Source organism: Mus pahari, chromosome 11, assembly GCF_900095145.1.
Source record: "Mus pahari chromosome 11, PAHARI_EIJ_v1.1, whole genome shotgun sequence".
Taxonomy (NCBI): domain Eukaryota; kingdom Metazoa; phylum Chordata; class Mammalia; order Rodentia; family Muridae; genus Mus; species Mus pahari.
Genome location: NC_034600.1, coordinates 26,619,505 through 26,636,624, shown reverse-complemented (window position 1 = coordinate 26,636,624; position 17,120 = coordinate 26,619,505). Strand labels below are relative to the sequence as shown.

General features: G+C 46.6%; 1 protein-coding gene across 1 annotated transcript; it reads left to right on the top strand.

The window, feature by feature from the left end:
• The first annotated feature begins 3,046 nt into the window (after positions 1-3,046).
• Positions 3,047-14,838, top strand: F2rl1 (F2R like trypsin receptor 1). The gene is made up of 2 exons (XM_021208799.2): positions 3,047-3,230; positions 13,646-14,838. Exons 1-2 carry the CDS (start codon positions 3,140-3,142, stop codon positions 14,752-14,754), a joined length of 1,200 nt encoding a protein of 399 aa, XP_021064458.1. The 5' UTR covers positions 3,047-3,139; the 3' UTR covers positions 14,755-14,838.
• The last annotated feature ends 2,282 nt before the right edge of the window (positions 14,839-17,120 follow it).

The following is a 17,120-nucleotide window of genomic DNA, read 5'->3' as shown; positions in this document are numbered from 1 at the left end:
GGAGGCTGACACATGGTTCTCTGACGAGAGGGATTTCTCACTGAAGGCAATCACCAAACAGGGGCTCTCTCTTCCCTGCCAGGCGAGGTGCTCAGAAGCACTTCATGGGCATCTAACAAAGGGAATCCTTAGAAACCCTCTACAAGAAAGGAGCCACTCTCATGGCCAGATAACATGGTGGTAATTACACCATATGAGGGAGGAGAGACTGGAGGATCATCAGAGATGAACTGGTGTCTCTCTTCAGGAATGAACTGGCCCTTTTCAGAAGGGGATTCTGTTGAATAGACTCAGCATCGTCCAAATAGGGGTGTTTTATGGCAGGAAGGGCAGCGACAGCAGCATACATCAGGACAGTTAACAGACTGCCCAGGGCATGGGCTTTCTTGAAGAAAGAGGTTAGTTTCCGTGTTCCACCCCAGGATCAGTGAATCAACCCTCCAGAGAGGAACTTGGACCCTACCATAAAAAAAGCACCTCAGAGGACCTCACTGATGCACAGTGGTCCCTTGAGTCACTGCTGGCTACTTTAGAACTGTGCAGGGTCATGTATGTAGGTACACCCCCCCACTACATAAATACATAAATACATGTAAAAAGAACACATTCAAATACTAACTCATGGCCCCACTCTCTCCGGGTTCTTCCCTCCCCGCTAACAACATTTCTTTGTATAGATCTGGCTGTTCTGGAACGCTCTCCATAGACCCGGCTGGTCTCAAACTCAGAATTCCAACAGCCTCTAGGTGAGATTACACTCTGCTTTTAGAAGTCAATTTTCCAAAGGGTGGGTCCTGAAGTCACACCCTGAAAGCTGTGGTACAGGCGGTGGGACTCCTGAGAGAAAGGAAAGTTTTTTTTTTTTTAATTTTTATTTATTAATTATACGTAAGTACACTGTAGTTGTCTTCAGACACTCCAGAAGAGGGCGTCAGACCTCGTTAGGGATGGTTGTGAGCCACCATGTGGTTGCTGAGATTTGAACTCAGGACCTTTGGAAGAGCAGTCGGGTGCTCTTACCCACTGAGCCATCTCATCAGCCCCCCAAAAGGAAAGATTTTTGTGCTTCCTCATATAAGAACCTGTTTTATCCCTAGGGTCTTTAAATAGACGAAATGCTAATCCCATTTCCATAAGTGAGAAATCAAAACATAGAGTGAACAGTTTATCCAAGGTCATAGAGGTACAGAAGGAGAGAAGCCTGACCACACCCAAGGCCTACACAAAGGAAAAAGCTATGTTCCATTCACATTCCCAAAAGAGCTTCTTTGAGACACGCCCACGAGAGACCCCTCAGAGATGTACCATTAAAGAGAATTGTCTCAACCCCTGGGCTGCTTTCTCTGACCACTCCTGAGTGTGTGTGCGTGCGTGTGTGTGTGTGTGTGTGTGTGTGTGTGTGTGCCCATTGCCTGTCCATTTCTGCCATCTAGAAAGGAAGCATTCTATTGTCATGGCTTATTCAGGACCATTTGTTTCTCTTTGCTTTCTAGTTGTGTGTAATCCCCTGTGGGGACAGAATGAAGAGGCAGAAGACTAACCCTCCATCAGGCACATTGAGGTGTGACCCAGACCTTTCATCAGATGGAAACTGCATTCTACACACTTGTGGGACGATGGCGGTGACCACTTGGCTCAAGGCTGCACAGATATTAATAACTGTCAACAGTGACTGCCTCACTGAAGGCTCCTCAGAGGATGAGTCAATCTGACCCTTCCCTCTGGAGTGGAACCCCTCTGTAATATGCCAGGTGGACATCCTCAAACCTGAGAGAAATGCCTAACTCCGGTCTTTCTTCTGACTCCGTCATCATCTCAGAGCTGTCCAGGACTGTAGCGAGCTCTTCCTACATTGAAATCCTCTCCCCGTGGGGACACCTGCTTCCAGGCTCTATCCGAGCCTCTTCCACTTATGAATTCTTCCAGTATCTTCTCTGTAATTCAAACCACAGTTTTCCTGAACAACAGTAAAATCTGATTTAGTCTTAGTTTTAACTTATTTTTAAGATAGGGTTTTACTATGTAGCCCAACTGGCCTCCAACTCTTTATGCTCCTGCCTCTGTCTCTGTGGTGGAGATTCACTCTGGTTCTTGGACATGCTAAGCATGTGCTCTACTACTGAGCTACACACCCCCAACCCATGCTTATATTATTTCTTTGGAACACGGGATCACGACGCAGAAGAGACCTGAGTGGAATCAGGTATAGAGCAACAAATTGTGGACAAATTTCAGTCACAGACTTGAGCTTGGATATTTACAAACTGTGCCAAAGAACTGTGTAACCCGAGAGGCAGCAAACATTCTAAGTTCTATCTCCTAGTCTGTAAAATGGGATGACAGATGGAGCGGGCACATACAGTGCTGAGGGCATTAGACAAGCTAAGAGTATTGAACCATTGGCGGTTAGTGCCTCCCACACATCCAGGTTTGTTAACAGATGAATTATTCCCAGAACTGGTGGCACAATCCTGGCACCCCAGCACTTAGGAGGTCGAGGCTGGAAAATCGTCATAAGTTTGAAGTCAGGTGGGTAGGGAAGAAAGAAAGCTTTCGAAAAGGCAAACCAAGACAACAATCAACAAAACAACAACCAACAAAACCCCCTTTCATATCGGTCCTGCATTGCCCATTACACCACAAAGCCTTCCACACCAATTACTGAAGACAAAGGCAACCCAGCTTAGACTTTCTAACATTCACAAGACGATGACCTCGCTGGTTCTCCGAAGTAATTAAAGGTTAAAGATAGTTTTGGACATCGCCCAGGCTCTAAAAACCCTGGGTCCCAACCTTCCTGTCATTTGCATTCCAGTGTAGCCACCTCACCGGTCCAACCCCACCCGCAGGCGACTCCAGCAGCCAAGTGGACGCTGGCCAGCACACCGGAGCTACGGGCAGGCTGTGCTGGGCCAGGTGGCCCGGGGTGGGGCCTGCGTAGGACGTCCGAAGGGGGCGTGGTCTCGTGGGGGTGTGGCCTCCCGCAGGTGCGTCCAGGGGCTCCGGTTTCACTGAAACAGGTCCCGCCCCAGGAAGGCTCAGTGAATCTCGTGTTAAGGGAAGGGGACCCTGTGCTCAGAGTAGGGCTCAGAGTTTCGAACCATTGGTGGCGGATTGCCCGCTCGCCCCACGTCCGGGGATGCGAAGTCTCAGCTTGGCGTGGCTGCTGGGAGGCATCACCCTTCTGGCGGCCTCGGTCTCCTGCAATCGGACCGAGAACCTTGCACCGGGTGAGCTCTAGCGGCGAAGGAACGCGCTGGGCTGGTGGGGGAGTCCGGGGAGTCGGGTACACCCCCTAGGCACTCTCAGTAGCTTTGATGGGGGTCCCTAACCAGGGCCAATCAGCCGGGACACCAAAGTGCCACCAAGGACGTGCTAGAAACAATCCTGGTCTGGGCACTTCCAATCTCTACTCGTCGACGTGGTTCGGGGAGATAAGGAAGGAGCGCCGGCAGGACTCAGCCTTCCCTCCCTACGGTCGTTCCTTTGCAAACACTGAGTCAGTAATTGCTTTTCGTGGACCCTGTGAACTACGTCCAGCCGGGTCTTACTAGACCCCCGGATTATAACAATTTGATGGCTCACGTCTGGGTGGAGTGAGTGGGAGCCCGAACCCTGGGGAGTTCCCACTCGCACCCACTGAACCCTTTCTTTGGGGGTTGAACCACAGTGCTCAAGACCCACTCGGGGCTACCGTACCTGGCATCGCAGTGGATGCGCTGGGCACGGGACTCAGGCGGTTTGAATGTCACGTGGTGGTAGAAGGGGACCTTTCCGACCCTTACATTTCGACCAGGGGACGTTCTAGCCTAGAGATTTCGAGACCTTCCCGCCGCCGGGAGCGCATACTGGCAGTCACCCAGGTCTCGCTATGAGGCTGCCAAGCCTAAGGAACAGAACTGCAAGAAAGCGGTTCGGGGCGGTGCTCCTCTGGCCCGCTGCCGGTTTGGGCGGTGCAGCTCCAGGTGAGCTCGAACTGACGCTTCTAGAAGCCACGGAGACCTCTGTAGGCTGTAGGGTGGGGTGGGGGTGTTTGCTGCCAGTGATAGCGCTACTGCCAAACCTGGCCTGGCGTTTCCGTTTCCCCGCTAAACTTGCAGGAGTCTTAAAGGCTATTTCTCACTTTTACTTGGTCGTTAAGTTGTAGAAGAGCGTCAAATCCCTCTCCGTTTGCCTGTCATTTAAAGTTAGAAATTTAAAAACTCAGGAGCAAAGTGTGTGCAAACTTAAAAAAAAAAAGTGATTGGAAGCGATTATTTTCATGATTCACCTAGTCGACTTCCTCTGTTTTCAGAGTGAGGAGATTGGGTGGGAGAGGTTCCTAGCGTACATGGTGAACTTGATTCTAACAATTAAAAAAAAAAAATCAGGTTACTTGTTAACCCGAGCTGCTTAATATCCCAACTTGGTTTTTCTCTCTGCATAATTATGCTCCATTGCCGGTAACTTTCCTAAAGAGTTAGTCTAGTAACAGACATTAGATACACGGAGGTTTTTTTTTTTTAATTTTCTTTCCCCAATTGTAATTAAATTAATTTTGGTTAGGACGTGGGGCATCTTGCCATCTTTGCTTCGCGGCTTAGGTCTGGTCTTTCTGTGTGCTCCTTGGCTTGTTAAATAGCAGATTGGGCTTGGTTTTCTCCACCCCCAAAAGATTGCTTCTCGGAAAGGGTCCCAGCTGGGGGGAGGGGCACTGAATGGCGAATGTGACATTTAAGTCAGTTTCCCTCAGTCACAAGCACTACTACTGTCTCCCTCTCCTGCTCCCCTCCCCGTCTTCCATCTCCATAATTTGTTTCTTGATTTCTTGCCATGCTGGGCGTCCAACCCAGGGCTTTGCACAGGCTGGGCAAGTGCTGGATGGTTGCTATTTCCCTAGTCACACAGTCAGTCCATTTCAGTTTTAGGACTGGATCTTCTTGGGTGTTTGTTTGTTTGTTTGTTTGTTGTAGTCTTCTTTTTCTTCCTTTGAAATAGTCTCACTGTGTATCCCTGGTTGCCCTGAAATTGTCTGTGTTCACCACACTGGCCTTGGACTTGCAGCAATTTTGTCTGTTCTGAATGATGGGATTACAGGAATGCACCACCATGCCTAGACAACATTTTAAAATGTAATTTTACAAAAATTATGTGCCCTGGTGTTTCTGCCTGCATTCACGTCTGGGTGAGGGTGTCGGATCCCCTCGAACTGGAGTTACAGACAGTTGTGAGCCCACGAGGGTACTGGGAAATGAACCCAGGTCCTCTGGGAGAGCAGCCAGTGCTGAGCCATCCATCTCTCCGGCTCCCAATCACATTTTCTTTTTTTTAAATTATGATAACATTTTCTTCTTTTAAATTATAACAGTAATATGTGGTCACTGAAAAGAAGAAAGATAAAAAAAAAAAACAGGAAAAGGAGACGTTTAAAGGAATCATCCTAAATATTGGTACTTAAAATAACCACTACTATTTTGATTTGTATCTTTCCCATGCTTTTCTACATGAGAAATGCATAAAATACACATTTCCAAATTAGAAGGCCTTGTACAAGTATGGGATTTAACATGTAAAGGTCAGTAACACAATTTTAACAGCTTTAAAAGATGGCATATACGGGCTGGTGAGATGGCTCAGCGGGTAAGAGCACCCGATTGCTCTTCCGAAGGTCCTGAGTTCAAATCCCAGCAACCACATGGTGGCTCACAACCATCTGTAACGAGAGATCTGACTCCCTCTTCTGGAATGTCTGAAGACAGCTACAGTGTATTTACATATAATAAATAAATAAATCTTTAAAAAAAAAAGATGGCATATACACACTAACATGCGCGCGCGCGCGCACGCACGCACACACACACACACACACACACACACCACGTGTGGCCCAGGTATTAGGCACTAAACCTAGGGCCTCTGTGTATTAACCAATCACTTTGCCACTGAGCTAGAATCTCAACCCTAATTTTATATTTTATTTTGAGACAAAGTCTCCTTAAATTGCCCAAACTCTCCTCAAGTCCACGAGGTAACTCAGGCTGGCCTTGAGCCCGGGGTTCTATTCTACTTCCTCATCCTGAGTAGCTATGGTTGTAGACCAGCACCAGCATGCCTGGCTTCGTCTTGTTAAATTAGTGTTTTGTGAACGGGCACACAGGATCTTTCTCATAGTATATAAGAACTCTAATGAATGTGGAGATGGGACTTGAGGTTGATGCTTGGTCCCCTTTGCCTTCCTCCTGTTACTAATTAACCGTGATTCCTCAGGCCTCACGAAGTCTGTATTTGACTTTCTTATGGTTTTACTATCTGGACAAATGTTGAGGAAAACAGTTCCTCTTGAGAAAACGCAAAAGAGTTTACAGAGTTTGCTAAAAGTGTACCTAGAATGAATAGCAACGGAAACCTTTTTTTTTTTTTTTCCCTCTCCATCCTGTGCTCCCAAGAGTTGGTAGCAAAAGAACTCTGGAAAAAGGGCCAAAACACTGAGAACAAGCCCACCGCCAACTGGTGTCCCTTAAGCCCCAGAAGGACCATCCTGCAACAGCTGTCCTAGGACTTATTTGCATTTCAACAATAAATCTATATACTGTCAGGAGACAGACTTCTGTCCATGTTTTGTAGGGGTGTTATAGCTCTCATAAATTACTGAAATAGTTTTTGATATGGAGATGATTATTTTGTACCATGGTTAAACAATGATTCAACGAATGTTCTCCACGACGGGGTCAGGTGTGAGGCAGATTCCTACAGGTAAATCCCAGGTCACAAACTAGTACATTTTAACTTTTGATATATTTGCCAAACGGCTTTTAAGAAGATTGTGTCAGCTTGCATTCTGGGTGGCCGAAAACCTAAGACAGAAAGAACAAGAGCTTGCTTTTCTCCCGATATTCTGCTTCAAGGAAACACACTTTTTATAGCTTGCTGAGAGGACCCTAGATTTAAGGTTTTTTGAATAATGTACATTAGAGTCTTATGACGCAGGTGACAGCGTCTTATTTTGTTGGTTTCTTGTTTACAGTTGGCTGCATATTTCCTGTAGGAAGGTGAGTGTCTAATCTTAGGACTAGGGGTATAGTAACTTAGAAACAGGCTGATACACAGGCCTATTTCCTATTTGGCAGTCGTCGGGGCTGGGTGTGGCCTTGAACACGAGTGGGTGTGTGTTTTTGTATGCTTGGCAGGAACTGTTGATTGTAGCCCTGCAAATAAGATGTACTGAGAGCCAGGTACTCCGGTGTGTCCCCACTTCATAGTCACCCATAGTCTCCGCTCGGTTTTGAAACCTGGTTTACAACTAGCATCAGGGCCAGTGGTTTGGTATGCAATACAGAACGGACAGAGCCCAAGCCTCAAGGACCTTTGAACTGGGTCACAGAGGGCCTTAATGGTTTAATGTGGATGGCTGCTACCGTTTACTTGCTGTTTTTGTTTTGTATTCAAGATCTTGCTGAAGAACCCAGACTTGCCTGGAACTCATGATCTCCTGTCTCAGACTCTTCAGTGTTGAGTTTAAAGCTGGGATTCCCAACTCTGTTTTGTGAGGGGTTTGGGGAGGCAGCCTGGAAATCAAGCCTTGTCCATGCTGGACAAACACTTTACCACTGAGGGGCATCCCCAACCTTTAGAGTGGTATATCTGCGCAGGGCTTGGGGGATCTAAGAATGGCGCCTTCTCCCCTGCCTCCTAGTCTTTCTTCCTCTTCCTTTTTTAAAGTTGTGTTACTTTTAACCCTAGCCATACTTCTTTAGGTAGAATGTTGTTCCTTCTTCCTTCTTTCTCTTTAGCATTCTTATTTAATGGTTTGTTACCCACCACAACGGCAGTGATCAGTAACCCTTGGCTAGATGTGTTTCATCTCTACCCTCCCCCTGTCTTTCTGTGTTACTTTTAATAGCTTTATTAGGGTCTTGCTGCTAAATAATTTTCACAACACACAATTAGCCCATTTAAAGAGAGTCCAGTGCCTTTCGGTATACTTACAGAATTGTGACCAATCCAAGTGGTCAATTTGAACACATGTTGATGACCCATAGGATCCACCTTTGTTGTATGACAGTCTTCCCATAGCCAGCCCTGGTCACCGATAGTCAACTTTCTACCTATGGTCTTGCCTGTTCTAGATATTTGGTATGTATAGATTCACATAATGTATGGGCCGCTGTGGCTGCCTTCCTATTTAATGATTTACTTGTTTGTTTGTTGTTTAAGACTTACCCATGTTGCAGCATGCATCAACAACCTATTTCCTTCCCTTCCTTCCTTCCTTCCTTCCTTCCTTCCTTCCTTCCTTCCTTCCTTCCTTCCTTCCTTCCTTCNTTCCTTCCTTCCTTCCTTCCTTCCTTCCTTCCTTCCTTCCTTCCTTCTTTCCTTCCTTTTTCAATGATGGACATTTGCTACCACTATCGTGCCCAGCATGCTTGGTTGCTTCATTTGCTTGTTTGTTTGAGTCTCTGAGTCTCATATGGCTCATGATGGCCTTGAACTCACACTCAAGTTTATCTATGTAGTGAAGGGTGGTGGTACTGAAGTTCCAGTTCTCATGGAGTGCTGTGATTAGTGTGGGCTTACCACACCCAGTTTTATAGGGTGCTAGTGATCAGACTTCTGGCTTCCGGTAGTAGAAGCCTTCCAGGCATGTAGCAGCTGAGCTATATCTCAGCCTGTTTATTTTTGAGATGGGTTCTAGTTCTGCTGGGGCAGGCTGCTACCAAATTTCTAGGCTTAAGGAATTCCTGCACCTCAGCCAAGAAGCATTTTTCAGAACAGTTTTTTTTTTTTAATTTTTTTTTTTTATTTTATGTTCTGTTTTGTTTTTTGTTTTTTCGAGACAGGGTTTCTCTGTGTAGCCCTGGCGGTCCTGGAACTCACTCTGTAGACCAGGCTGGCCTCAGTCTCAGAAATCCACCTGCCTCTGCTTCCCCTGTGCTAGGAATCGTGCCCTGCCAGAACAGTTTTAATCGAAGAGGGAATTCCTATTCCGAGTGTGGCCGGACCACCCATTCTGAAGGCTGCAATCCCAGCCTGCATACAAGGAGAGGGCAAGCTGAGCGCCTGCATCCGCATCTACCACCCCTCTCCCACAAAGTGTGACTGCCTGTGTGGCATCCCTGCTGTGAGCCACAGGAAACACTTCCTCCCTTAGTTAGGTGCTGAATCCTAGCAACAAGAAACCTAAGGCTGCCGGGTGGTGGGTGGTGGCGCACGCCTTTAATCCCAGCACTTGGGAGGCAGAGGCAGGCGGATTTCTGAGTTCGAGGCCAGCCTGGTCTACTGAGTGAGTTCCAGGACAGCCAGGGCTACACAGAGAAACCCTGTCTGGGCTTGTGAGGATGCAGGCGGAGCTGGCAGCCTGCAGTCTGGGAGAGAGAGGGCGCTCACGAGATCCTAACGGTGCTGCGGCTTTCTCCCACCACAACTGTGAGGAATGTGTATGTTGTGTATAAATCACTTTTTAAATTACAGTCTCCCTCACCCTTGTGTGTGTGTGTGTGTGTGTGTGTGTGTGTGTGTGTGTGTGTGTGTGAATATACCACTGTGTACATGGGGAGATAAGCTTGTGCTGTGGGACTTGCTTCTCTCAACCACATGCGTTCTGGGGTTCAGAGTCAGGTATGCCAGCTTGGCACCAAGCACCTTTAGTCTCTGAGCCATCTTGCCACCCCTAGCCGCTCACCTTTTATCTCTTTGTTACATCTGCGCAGATGTACTGTGATCACGATGAGGTCAGAGTCCGTTCCAGCAAGATTTCTTCAGAGTGTCTAATCATCTCTTATTGTGTGTGACCTTAGTAGTTAGAGAGCATTATGTAACTTTCTTTGGGAACAGAAGCAAATTGATTTTCCTTGCGAGAACTCTCAAACCTTAGCCACGGACCACAGAAGTTCAGGTTGCTTTGAATGAGTGCCCCCCCCCCCCCCAGTAGGCTCGGATATTTGAATACAGGGCTCTCCAGTGAGTGGCCCTGTCTGGAAGGTGTGGTGTTGCTGGGGCTGGCTTTGAGGTTAAGTGTCTCCACCACTTTTGATTTTCCCTCTGCTTCTCACTTGCGTTTGAAGGTGTCAGTTCCCATCTTCTAGTTCCTGCCACCATGCCTGCAGCTTGTGGCCCGGTCTCCCCGCCATGACACTGAGCGCTTGGGAACTATAGGCCCAAATAACATTTTCCTTCTGAAAACTGCCTTGCTCATAATGTTTTGTCATAGCAACAGAAAACTAACCACCAATACACGTAGCGGGGCTGTTTCAGGCTTCGATGTCTTTGCGGATGAGTGGGGTCCTCAGAGCACTGGTCCACTGCTCACCGTTCCTCTGGGCAGCTGTGGAGGATTTACAAAGCCATTTTATTTTAAATCCCTGTAAAGGGTTAGCAGAACATTTTGACATTGATATAGGTGACTATGTAAATTTTTGAAGGAGGGGCTAATTGAAGAAAGTGACCTTTAGTGTGTTAAATGTAAAAGTTTAGATATTTTGCTCAAGGAGGAAATGTGTGTGTAGAATCCATGCAGGTTGGGCCGACCTCTGTGGGGTCTAACATGTAGTACCAGTTAGATGTAGTGGGGGATAGCGAGCAAAACCATGGCTTCTGGTAATGAACTAATTTTCCCGCATAACAACCGTTTAACTTTAGGATGTGCACGTAGTTACTGATTTGTGCCTTAGTTTCTTCATCTATAAAATGAGGCATAATAGCATTAGCTGCCTTGTCGGGTTTGTGGTGAATGTGATACAGGTGCCTTGCGTGTAGTGCAGACCGTCGTTTCAGACCCACATTGAGTCAGGACTGATCTTTATGATGGTGCCCATGGTCCTGTAATCTGTTGTGGTTCTCTGTGTGTGTGGCCTCTGGCATTCGGTGTTTCAGTCTTGTGTGCCGTAGAAATGAGTAGCGGAGCCGTGGCTCTGGACCCCCCTCAGTTCTTCCATGGATGTTGGTAACTGAGGTATGTCAGGGCTGGGCCAGGGGCTGGGACACTAAAAGAATTGTGGCACTGTGCTGGCGATAAAGACACCTTTAATCCTAGATAGGTTTCCTTGCAGCTGTTGAGTCTGTAAACGCATCATTACTCTTTCCTTGAGATGCTTCGATAATAATCACTCCTGGTTCTGGCTTGAAAAACACTCCAGGGAACCAGCATGCATTCTGCGTAGAAGGGTATTTTGTGCAACAATGTTCCACTATGGATCTATGTACTAAGTACGGGGTTACCGTGCAGAACACATTCTTCATACCTAATTCAGTATCTGAAGAACATTGTAATATTCAGGAATAATCTTTCTTGAGACATGTATCCCAGGCTGGCCTCAAACTCACTATGTAGCTGTGGACACCCTTGGATTTACAATTATCCTGCCTCTACTTCCTGAGTCCTGGGGTTGCAGTGTCTGGGGCACAATAGGCAAACTCTCTACCAATTGAGCCTCATCCCCCACCTCCTTAGGAATATTTGTTGTAATTTTTTAATTAATTAATTAGAGATGGGAGCTCTATATAGCCCTGGCTGGCGTGGTATTCTATAATTCTCTCAGGCCGGCCTCAAAATCACAGGGGTCTATTTGCCTCTGCCTCCAAAGTCCCATATTAAAGGCATATGCCGCTACACCTGGCTTTGTTTTAAAATTGATAAATGATTTATGTATTTTATGAATAAATATTCTATCTGCATGACACCTGCATGCCAGAAGAGGGCATGAGAATTCATTATAGATGGCTGTGAGCCATCATGTTGTTGCTGGGAATTGAACTCAGGACCTCTGGAAGAGCCAGTGCTCTTAACTGCTGAACCATCTCTCCAGCTCCCCGCCCCCATTTTAATTTTTAAAAAGTGCTCTTTTTTGGACAGTTATAGAAAAAATTGAAACAATGGTCATATGTTTACATCAAATGTGTTTATTTTCCTAAGGCCACCGTGATGATTAGAGCTATAAAATGACAGATGTTACTCTCTCGGTTCTGCGGTGAGAGGTCAGGAATGAAAGTGGTGGGGGAAAGAGAATCTGTCCATCTCCAGCATCTGGGTGGGTGCTGCCATCTTGGTGCCCCTTGGCACAGTATACCAGACTTTGTTCCCGTTGTCCGTCATGTTGCTTACTCTGCTGTTTTCTCCTTTTCTGTCCCCAACTTCCCTCTGTCTTGTTAAAAGACCATTGTCGTTGGACCGAGGGCCTGACTGGATAACCTGGATAGTGTTCTTAAGATTGTGCCTTAGGGTGCAAAGACCCTTGTCTACTGCGGATTAGGACAGTAGGTGGAAAGGGAACTGCTGATCTCTGTGACCTCCAATGCTCCTCCCACCCCCTATGTCAGCGCTACGTGGTGAAGCCTACAGAAGCGAACGATCCTGTAGAACCCGAGTCTGGAGCCAGAAGCAGGTCAGATAACTGAGCACACAATACGTGAGAGAAAGTCAGGGAGGTATACTGTCTTCCTCGTCACGTGAGCGATGTTCAGGTGTTTCCCAATGGTAGAGACCTCAGACTCATTATGAAAGTTAGATTCTTTAGTGTCCTTTCTTCCTCTTTCAGGTCTGTGAGGGAATACAGGATGGGGCAGGATGAAGACTGGGCTTGCCAGTCACTGCTTGCTAGGGTTGTTCTGCTTCGCCTTGCTTTTGATGGAATCTCGCTATGTCACCCAGGCTGGTCTCGGATTCCTTAAGCTAAAACAATCCATTCACCTCAGCTTTCCAAATAGCTGGGACTGTAGGCATGTCCTACCACACCCAGGGTTATTTGTGGTTTTTGAATGTTCAGTTCATGGTATGAAGGAAGCAACCTGAGTTAAAGCTTGCTGTTACACGCTCGAAAGTCAGAACACATTTGGTCCTGATGCTAAAAGGCTTGCCTGCCAACTGAGCTCTGTGGGAGGATGTTTATGAAGCCAGAAGAGAGGTGGGGAATGCCCACTCATTATAGTATTTCTTGTGGCCAGACAAGGGAAAGCCTCCTGGTTCTGGAATCTTCCTAGGCTGGCCCCTGGGGCAGGGTGTGGTGACAGCTAGGATGAATCTTGGCTTAAGGCCAGAGTAGGAGAGTCCTACACTAGAGAATGAGAACCAAGACAACTGATGCCAAGACAAGGCTGCCTTATTCACTAGCGACTCCACACAATCCTAAACTGATCTATCTATCTAACATCTATCTATCTATCGTCTATCTATCTATCTATCTATATCTATCTATCTATCTATCTATCTATCTATCTATCTATCTATCTATCTATCCATCCATCTATCTATCTATCATCTATCACCTGTCATCCATCTCTTTACTAACTGACCCATCAAAGACTGTTGGTGGTTGTGTGATTGAATAAAAGAACTAATGAGTGTAGCTACTTAAAATAAAATGAAACCCTGTCAGTCTTAAGATTCCTAGAAGTCACTGTAGGGAACCCAAAACTGTCACCATCAACGAAATACCAGTGCTGGGGCTGAAGATGTAGCTCAGTGGTAAAATACTTGTCAGAACACACAAGAATTAAGACTTCAACCATCACCAACCACCCTGTGTAGGACGGTCGGTCACTCAAAGAGAATATTGTCCGCAGTACTCTAATGGCATCTGTCTGTGTTCATCTGAAATGTTCCATTTAAAGCACAGCAGCCCTACTGTTGGACCATTTATCTCAGTAATGACTCTGCTCTGCTTTCTTTCTACAGGACCCTACAACAGTAAAGGAAGAAGTCTCATTGGCAGATTGGAAACCCCGCCTCCAATCACTGGGAAAGGGGTTCCGGTAGAACCAGGTTTTTCCATCGATGAGTTCTCTGCGTCCATCCTCACCGGGAAGCTGACCACTGTCTTTCTTCCAGCCGTCTACATTATTGTGTTTGTGATTGGTTTGCCCAGTAATGGCATGGCCCTCTGGATCTTCCTTTTCAGAACGAAGAAGAAACACCCCGCCGTGATTTACATGGCCAACCTGGCCTTGGCCGACCTCCTCTCTGTCATCTGGTTCCCCCTGAAGATCGCCTACCACCTACGTGGCAACAACTGGGTCTACGGGGAGGCCCTGTGCAAGGTGCTCATTGGCTTTTTCTATGGCAACATGTATTGCTCCATCCTCTTCATGACCTGCCTCAGCGTGCAGAGGTACTGGGTGATCGTGAACCCCATGGGGCACCCCAGGAAGAAGGCAAACCTCGCGGTTGGCGTCTCCCTAGCAATCTGGCTCCTGATTTTTCTGGTCACCATCCCTTTGTATGTCATGAAGCAGACCATCTACATTCCAGCCTTGAACATCACCACCTGTCACGATGTGCTGCCTGAGGAGGTATTGGTGGGGGACATGTTCAATTACTTCCTCTCCCTGGCCATTGGAGTCTTCCTGTTCCCAGCCCTCCTTACCGCGTCTGCCTACGTGCTCATGATCAAGACGCTCAGCTCTTCTGCTATGGATGAACACTCAGAGAAGAAAAGGCGGAGGGCTATCCGACTCATCATCACCGTGCTGGCCATGTACTTCATCTGCTTCACTCCCAGCAACCTTCTGCTCGTAGTGCATTATTTCCTAATCAAAAGTCAGAGACAGAGCCACGTCTATGCCCTCTACCTTGTCGCCCTCTGCCTGTCGACCCTCAACAGCTGCATAGACCCCTTTGTCTATTACTTTGTCTCCAAAGATTTCAGGGATCACGCCCGAAACGCGCTCCTCTGCCGAAGTGTCCGCACTGTGAACCGCATGCAAATCTCACTCACCTCCAACAAGTTCTCCAGGAAGTCCAGCTCCTACTCTTCAAGCTCAACCAGTGTTAAAACCTCCTACTGAGCTGTACCTGAGGCTAGCAAGCCTGCTTGATGATTATAATTATGATGATGATGAGAGTGTTCAGTGTGTGTGTGTGTGTGTGTGTGTGTGTGTGTGTGTGTGCGTGCGTGCGTGCGTGCGTGTGTGTGTGTGTGTGTGTGTGTGTGCATGCATGCGCAGGCTCGCATGTGAGTGTACATGTGAGTGTGTGGTAGGGATGCACCAACATGCATAGGGCTGTCATTTCCTATCCAAGCTGCCAGTCTCTGCACCAGTCACAAGCATGCAGCTCTCTCCAGGATTGCTAGAGGCCTCCTTCTTTGCATGAGAACAGTCTTCCTCTACGATGAAAATGGACAGACATCAGTATCAGAAACTGAACGAACTGAGAGGAACACGTTTTGTGGAAGTGAAGAGAAGATGGAGGTTCAGTGACTTGCAAAAAAACTACACCTGGCAAGAAGGCTAAGACTCTCTGAAATGCTTCTTTTTTCCATCTGGAGTCCGTCACGGCTTTGTCAGGACCTGAGGCCCTTGTGATTGACTTTGTGTGATTGTGTGTGAGGACCCTTCAGTCCAGGTGATTGACTTTACAGACCTGAGAGAGGAGTCTGTGAATGAGGCTCCTGGCCAGCATCCTAACCGGTTAGCAGTGACCTTGCTGGACAATAGGATTCAAATGACTGGAGTTAGCTCTCACACCATTTCATCGGAACTCCTGAGGATCTTGATCACTGTGCAGGTCTCTTAGCTTCAGTCACCCTGGGGGGCTCAGACACGAGGGGGGGTGGATGCTCTACAAACCTCAGTGGTGACTGCAGACACAGAACTATGGAGTTGAAACTGCTTCTGCTTGCCAGGGCACCACTGTAATGTTGGCGAAGAAAATCTAACAGCAGTGTTTTGAGCCTCTTTTTTTGGGTCAGTTTATAATGAATTTGCCTATTGGTTTATTGGGAGTTGTCGGTTCCTTTATTACTTTGTTGTAATTTTGTTTTTTAGTCAAGAAAAGGAAGATGAGGCTCTTAAACATGTAAATTTTTTTTTTTTTTTTACTTAAGTCAGTGTAGGTAATAAGAGTATTTGGCCAACTGCAAATACTGCTTAGTTTTGTTTTTTGTTTTTTACTTAATTTTTAACTACATCATGTGAACTAAAGACATTATGATAAAGCATTATTGTAGTGTTAGTTCCCCTCACCCTCAATCATATTCCTTCCTGTGATGCAGAGCAAGCCCTTCCCCAGCCCCCCACCCTGCCGTTCCCTCCCCACCAGATAGTCCCCTGTCTGCTTTCACGTATCAGTTAGTATTTTATAAAAACAGATCGTTGGAATATTTATTATCAGTTTTGTTCACTAGTTACTAATAATGCAATTAATGACTTCTCATCAGTTTGAGAAAGACCCGAAACAAGGGGCTACGGCCATTGCAGGGAACATGGCTCCCGACTTACTTTATATACTGCCTGTATTTGTGGCTTTAAAAAATGACCTTGTTGTATGAATGCTTTATAAATAAATAATGCATGAACTTAAAAAAAAAAAAACCAACTTCTTTCAGGCTGTGTGTTTGTATGAAGGAGGGAGAAGAGGAGGAAGAGGAGAAGGAGGAGGAGGAGGGAATCCTGCTGTTCTAGATGTAGTGATCTGATGCTCACCCCACCCCTTCCTTCCTTCCTTCCTTCCTTCCTTCCTTCCTTCCTTCCTTCCTTCCTTCCTTCCTTCTTTCCTCCCTCCCTCCCTCCCTCCCTCCTCCCCCTCTTCTCTCACTCAGGAAACACTAGGAATCTACACCTGGCCTTGTGAATTTACACTTTTTCTCACACTAGTTTTTCAAATAAACAAAGTGTAGTTCCTGTTGTTCTGCCACATCTACCTTTCATTCATTGTTATGTTTAAAGTTTTTTCTGTGTATTTGGACGACTTGGACATCCATTTTTAAAGGTTATAGACCCTTTAATAGTCTGGATATATACAATGAATATAGCACCTTGATTTAGGCTAACTCACGTGATTGTTTTTCTTTTTGACTATTTCAGCATTATTGCTTTATACATCTGTGTTTAGACATCACTGGCATTTACTTTACTTTTATTGAGACTGGTTTCACTCTATTGCCCTGAAACTTGCTATGTACATCAGGCTGACCCGTTAAACTCCTAGAGATCTGCTTGCCTCTGCCTCCCGAGTGCTGGGATTAAATGTATGCACCATCACAGCTGGATCTTTGAGAATATTTGTGGAGGCTGTATTTCTGGAATAGAATGGTCAGATGAAAAGTTGTGTGTCTAGGGGCTGGAGAGGTGGCTCCCTAGTTAAGAGCATTTGCTTCTCTTGCAGAGGGACCTTCGTTCAGTTCCAAGCACCAAGGTAGTGATGGCTCACA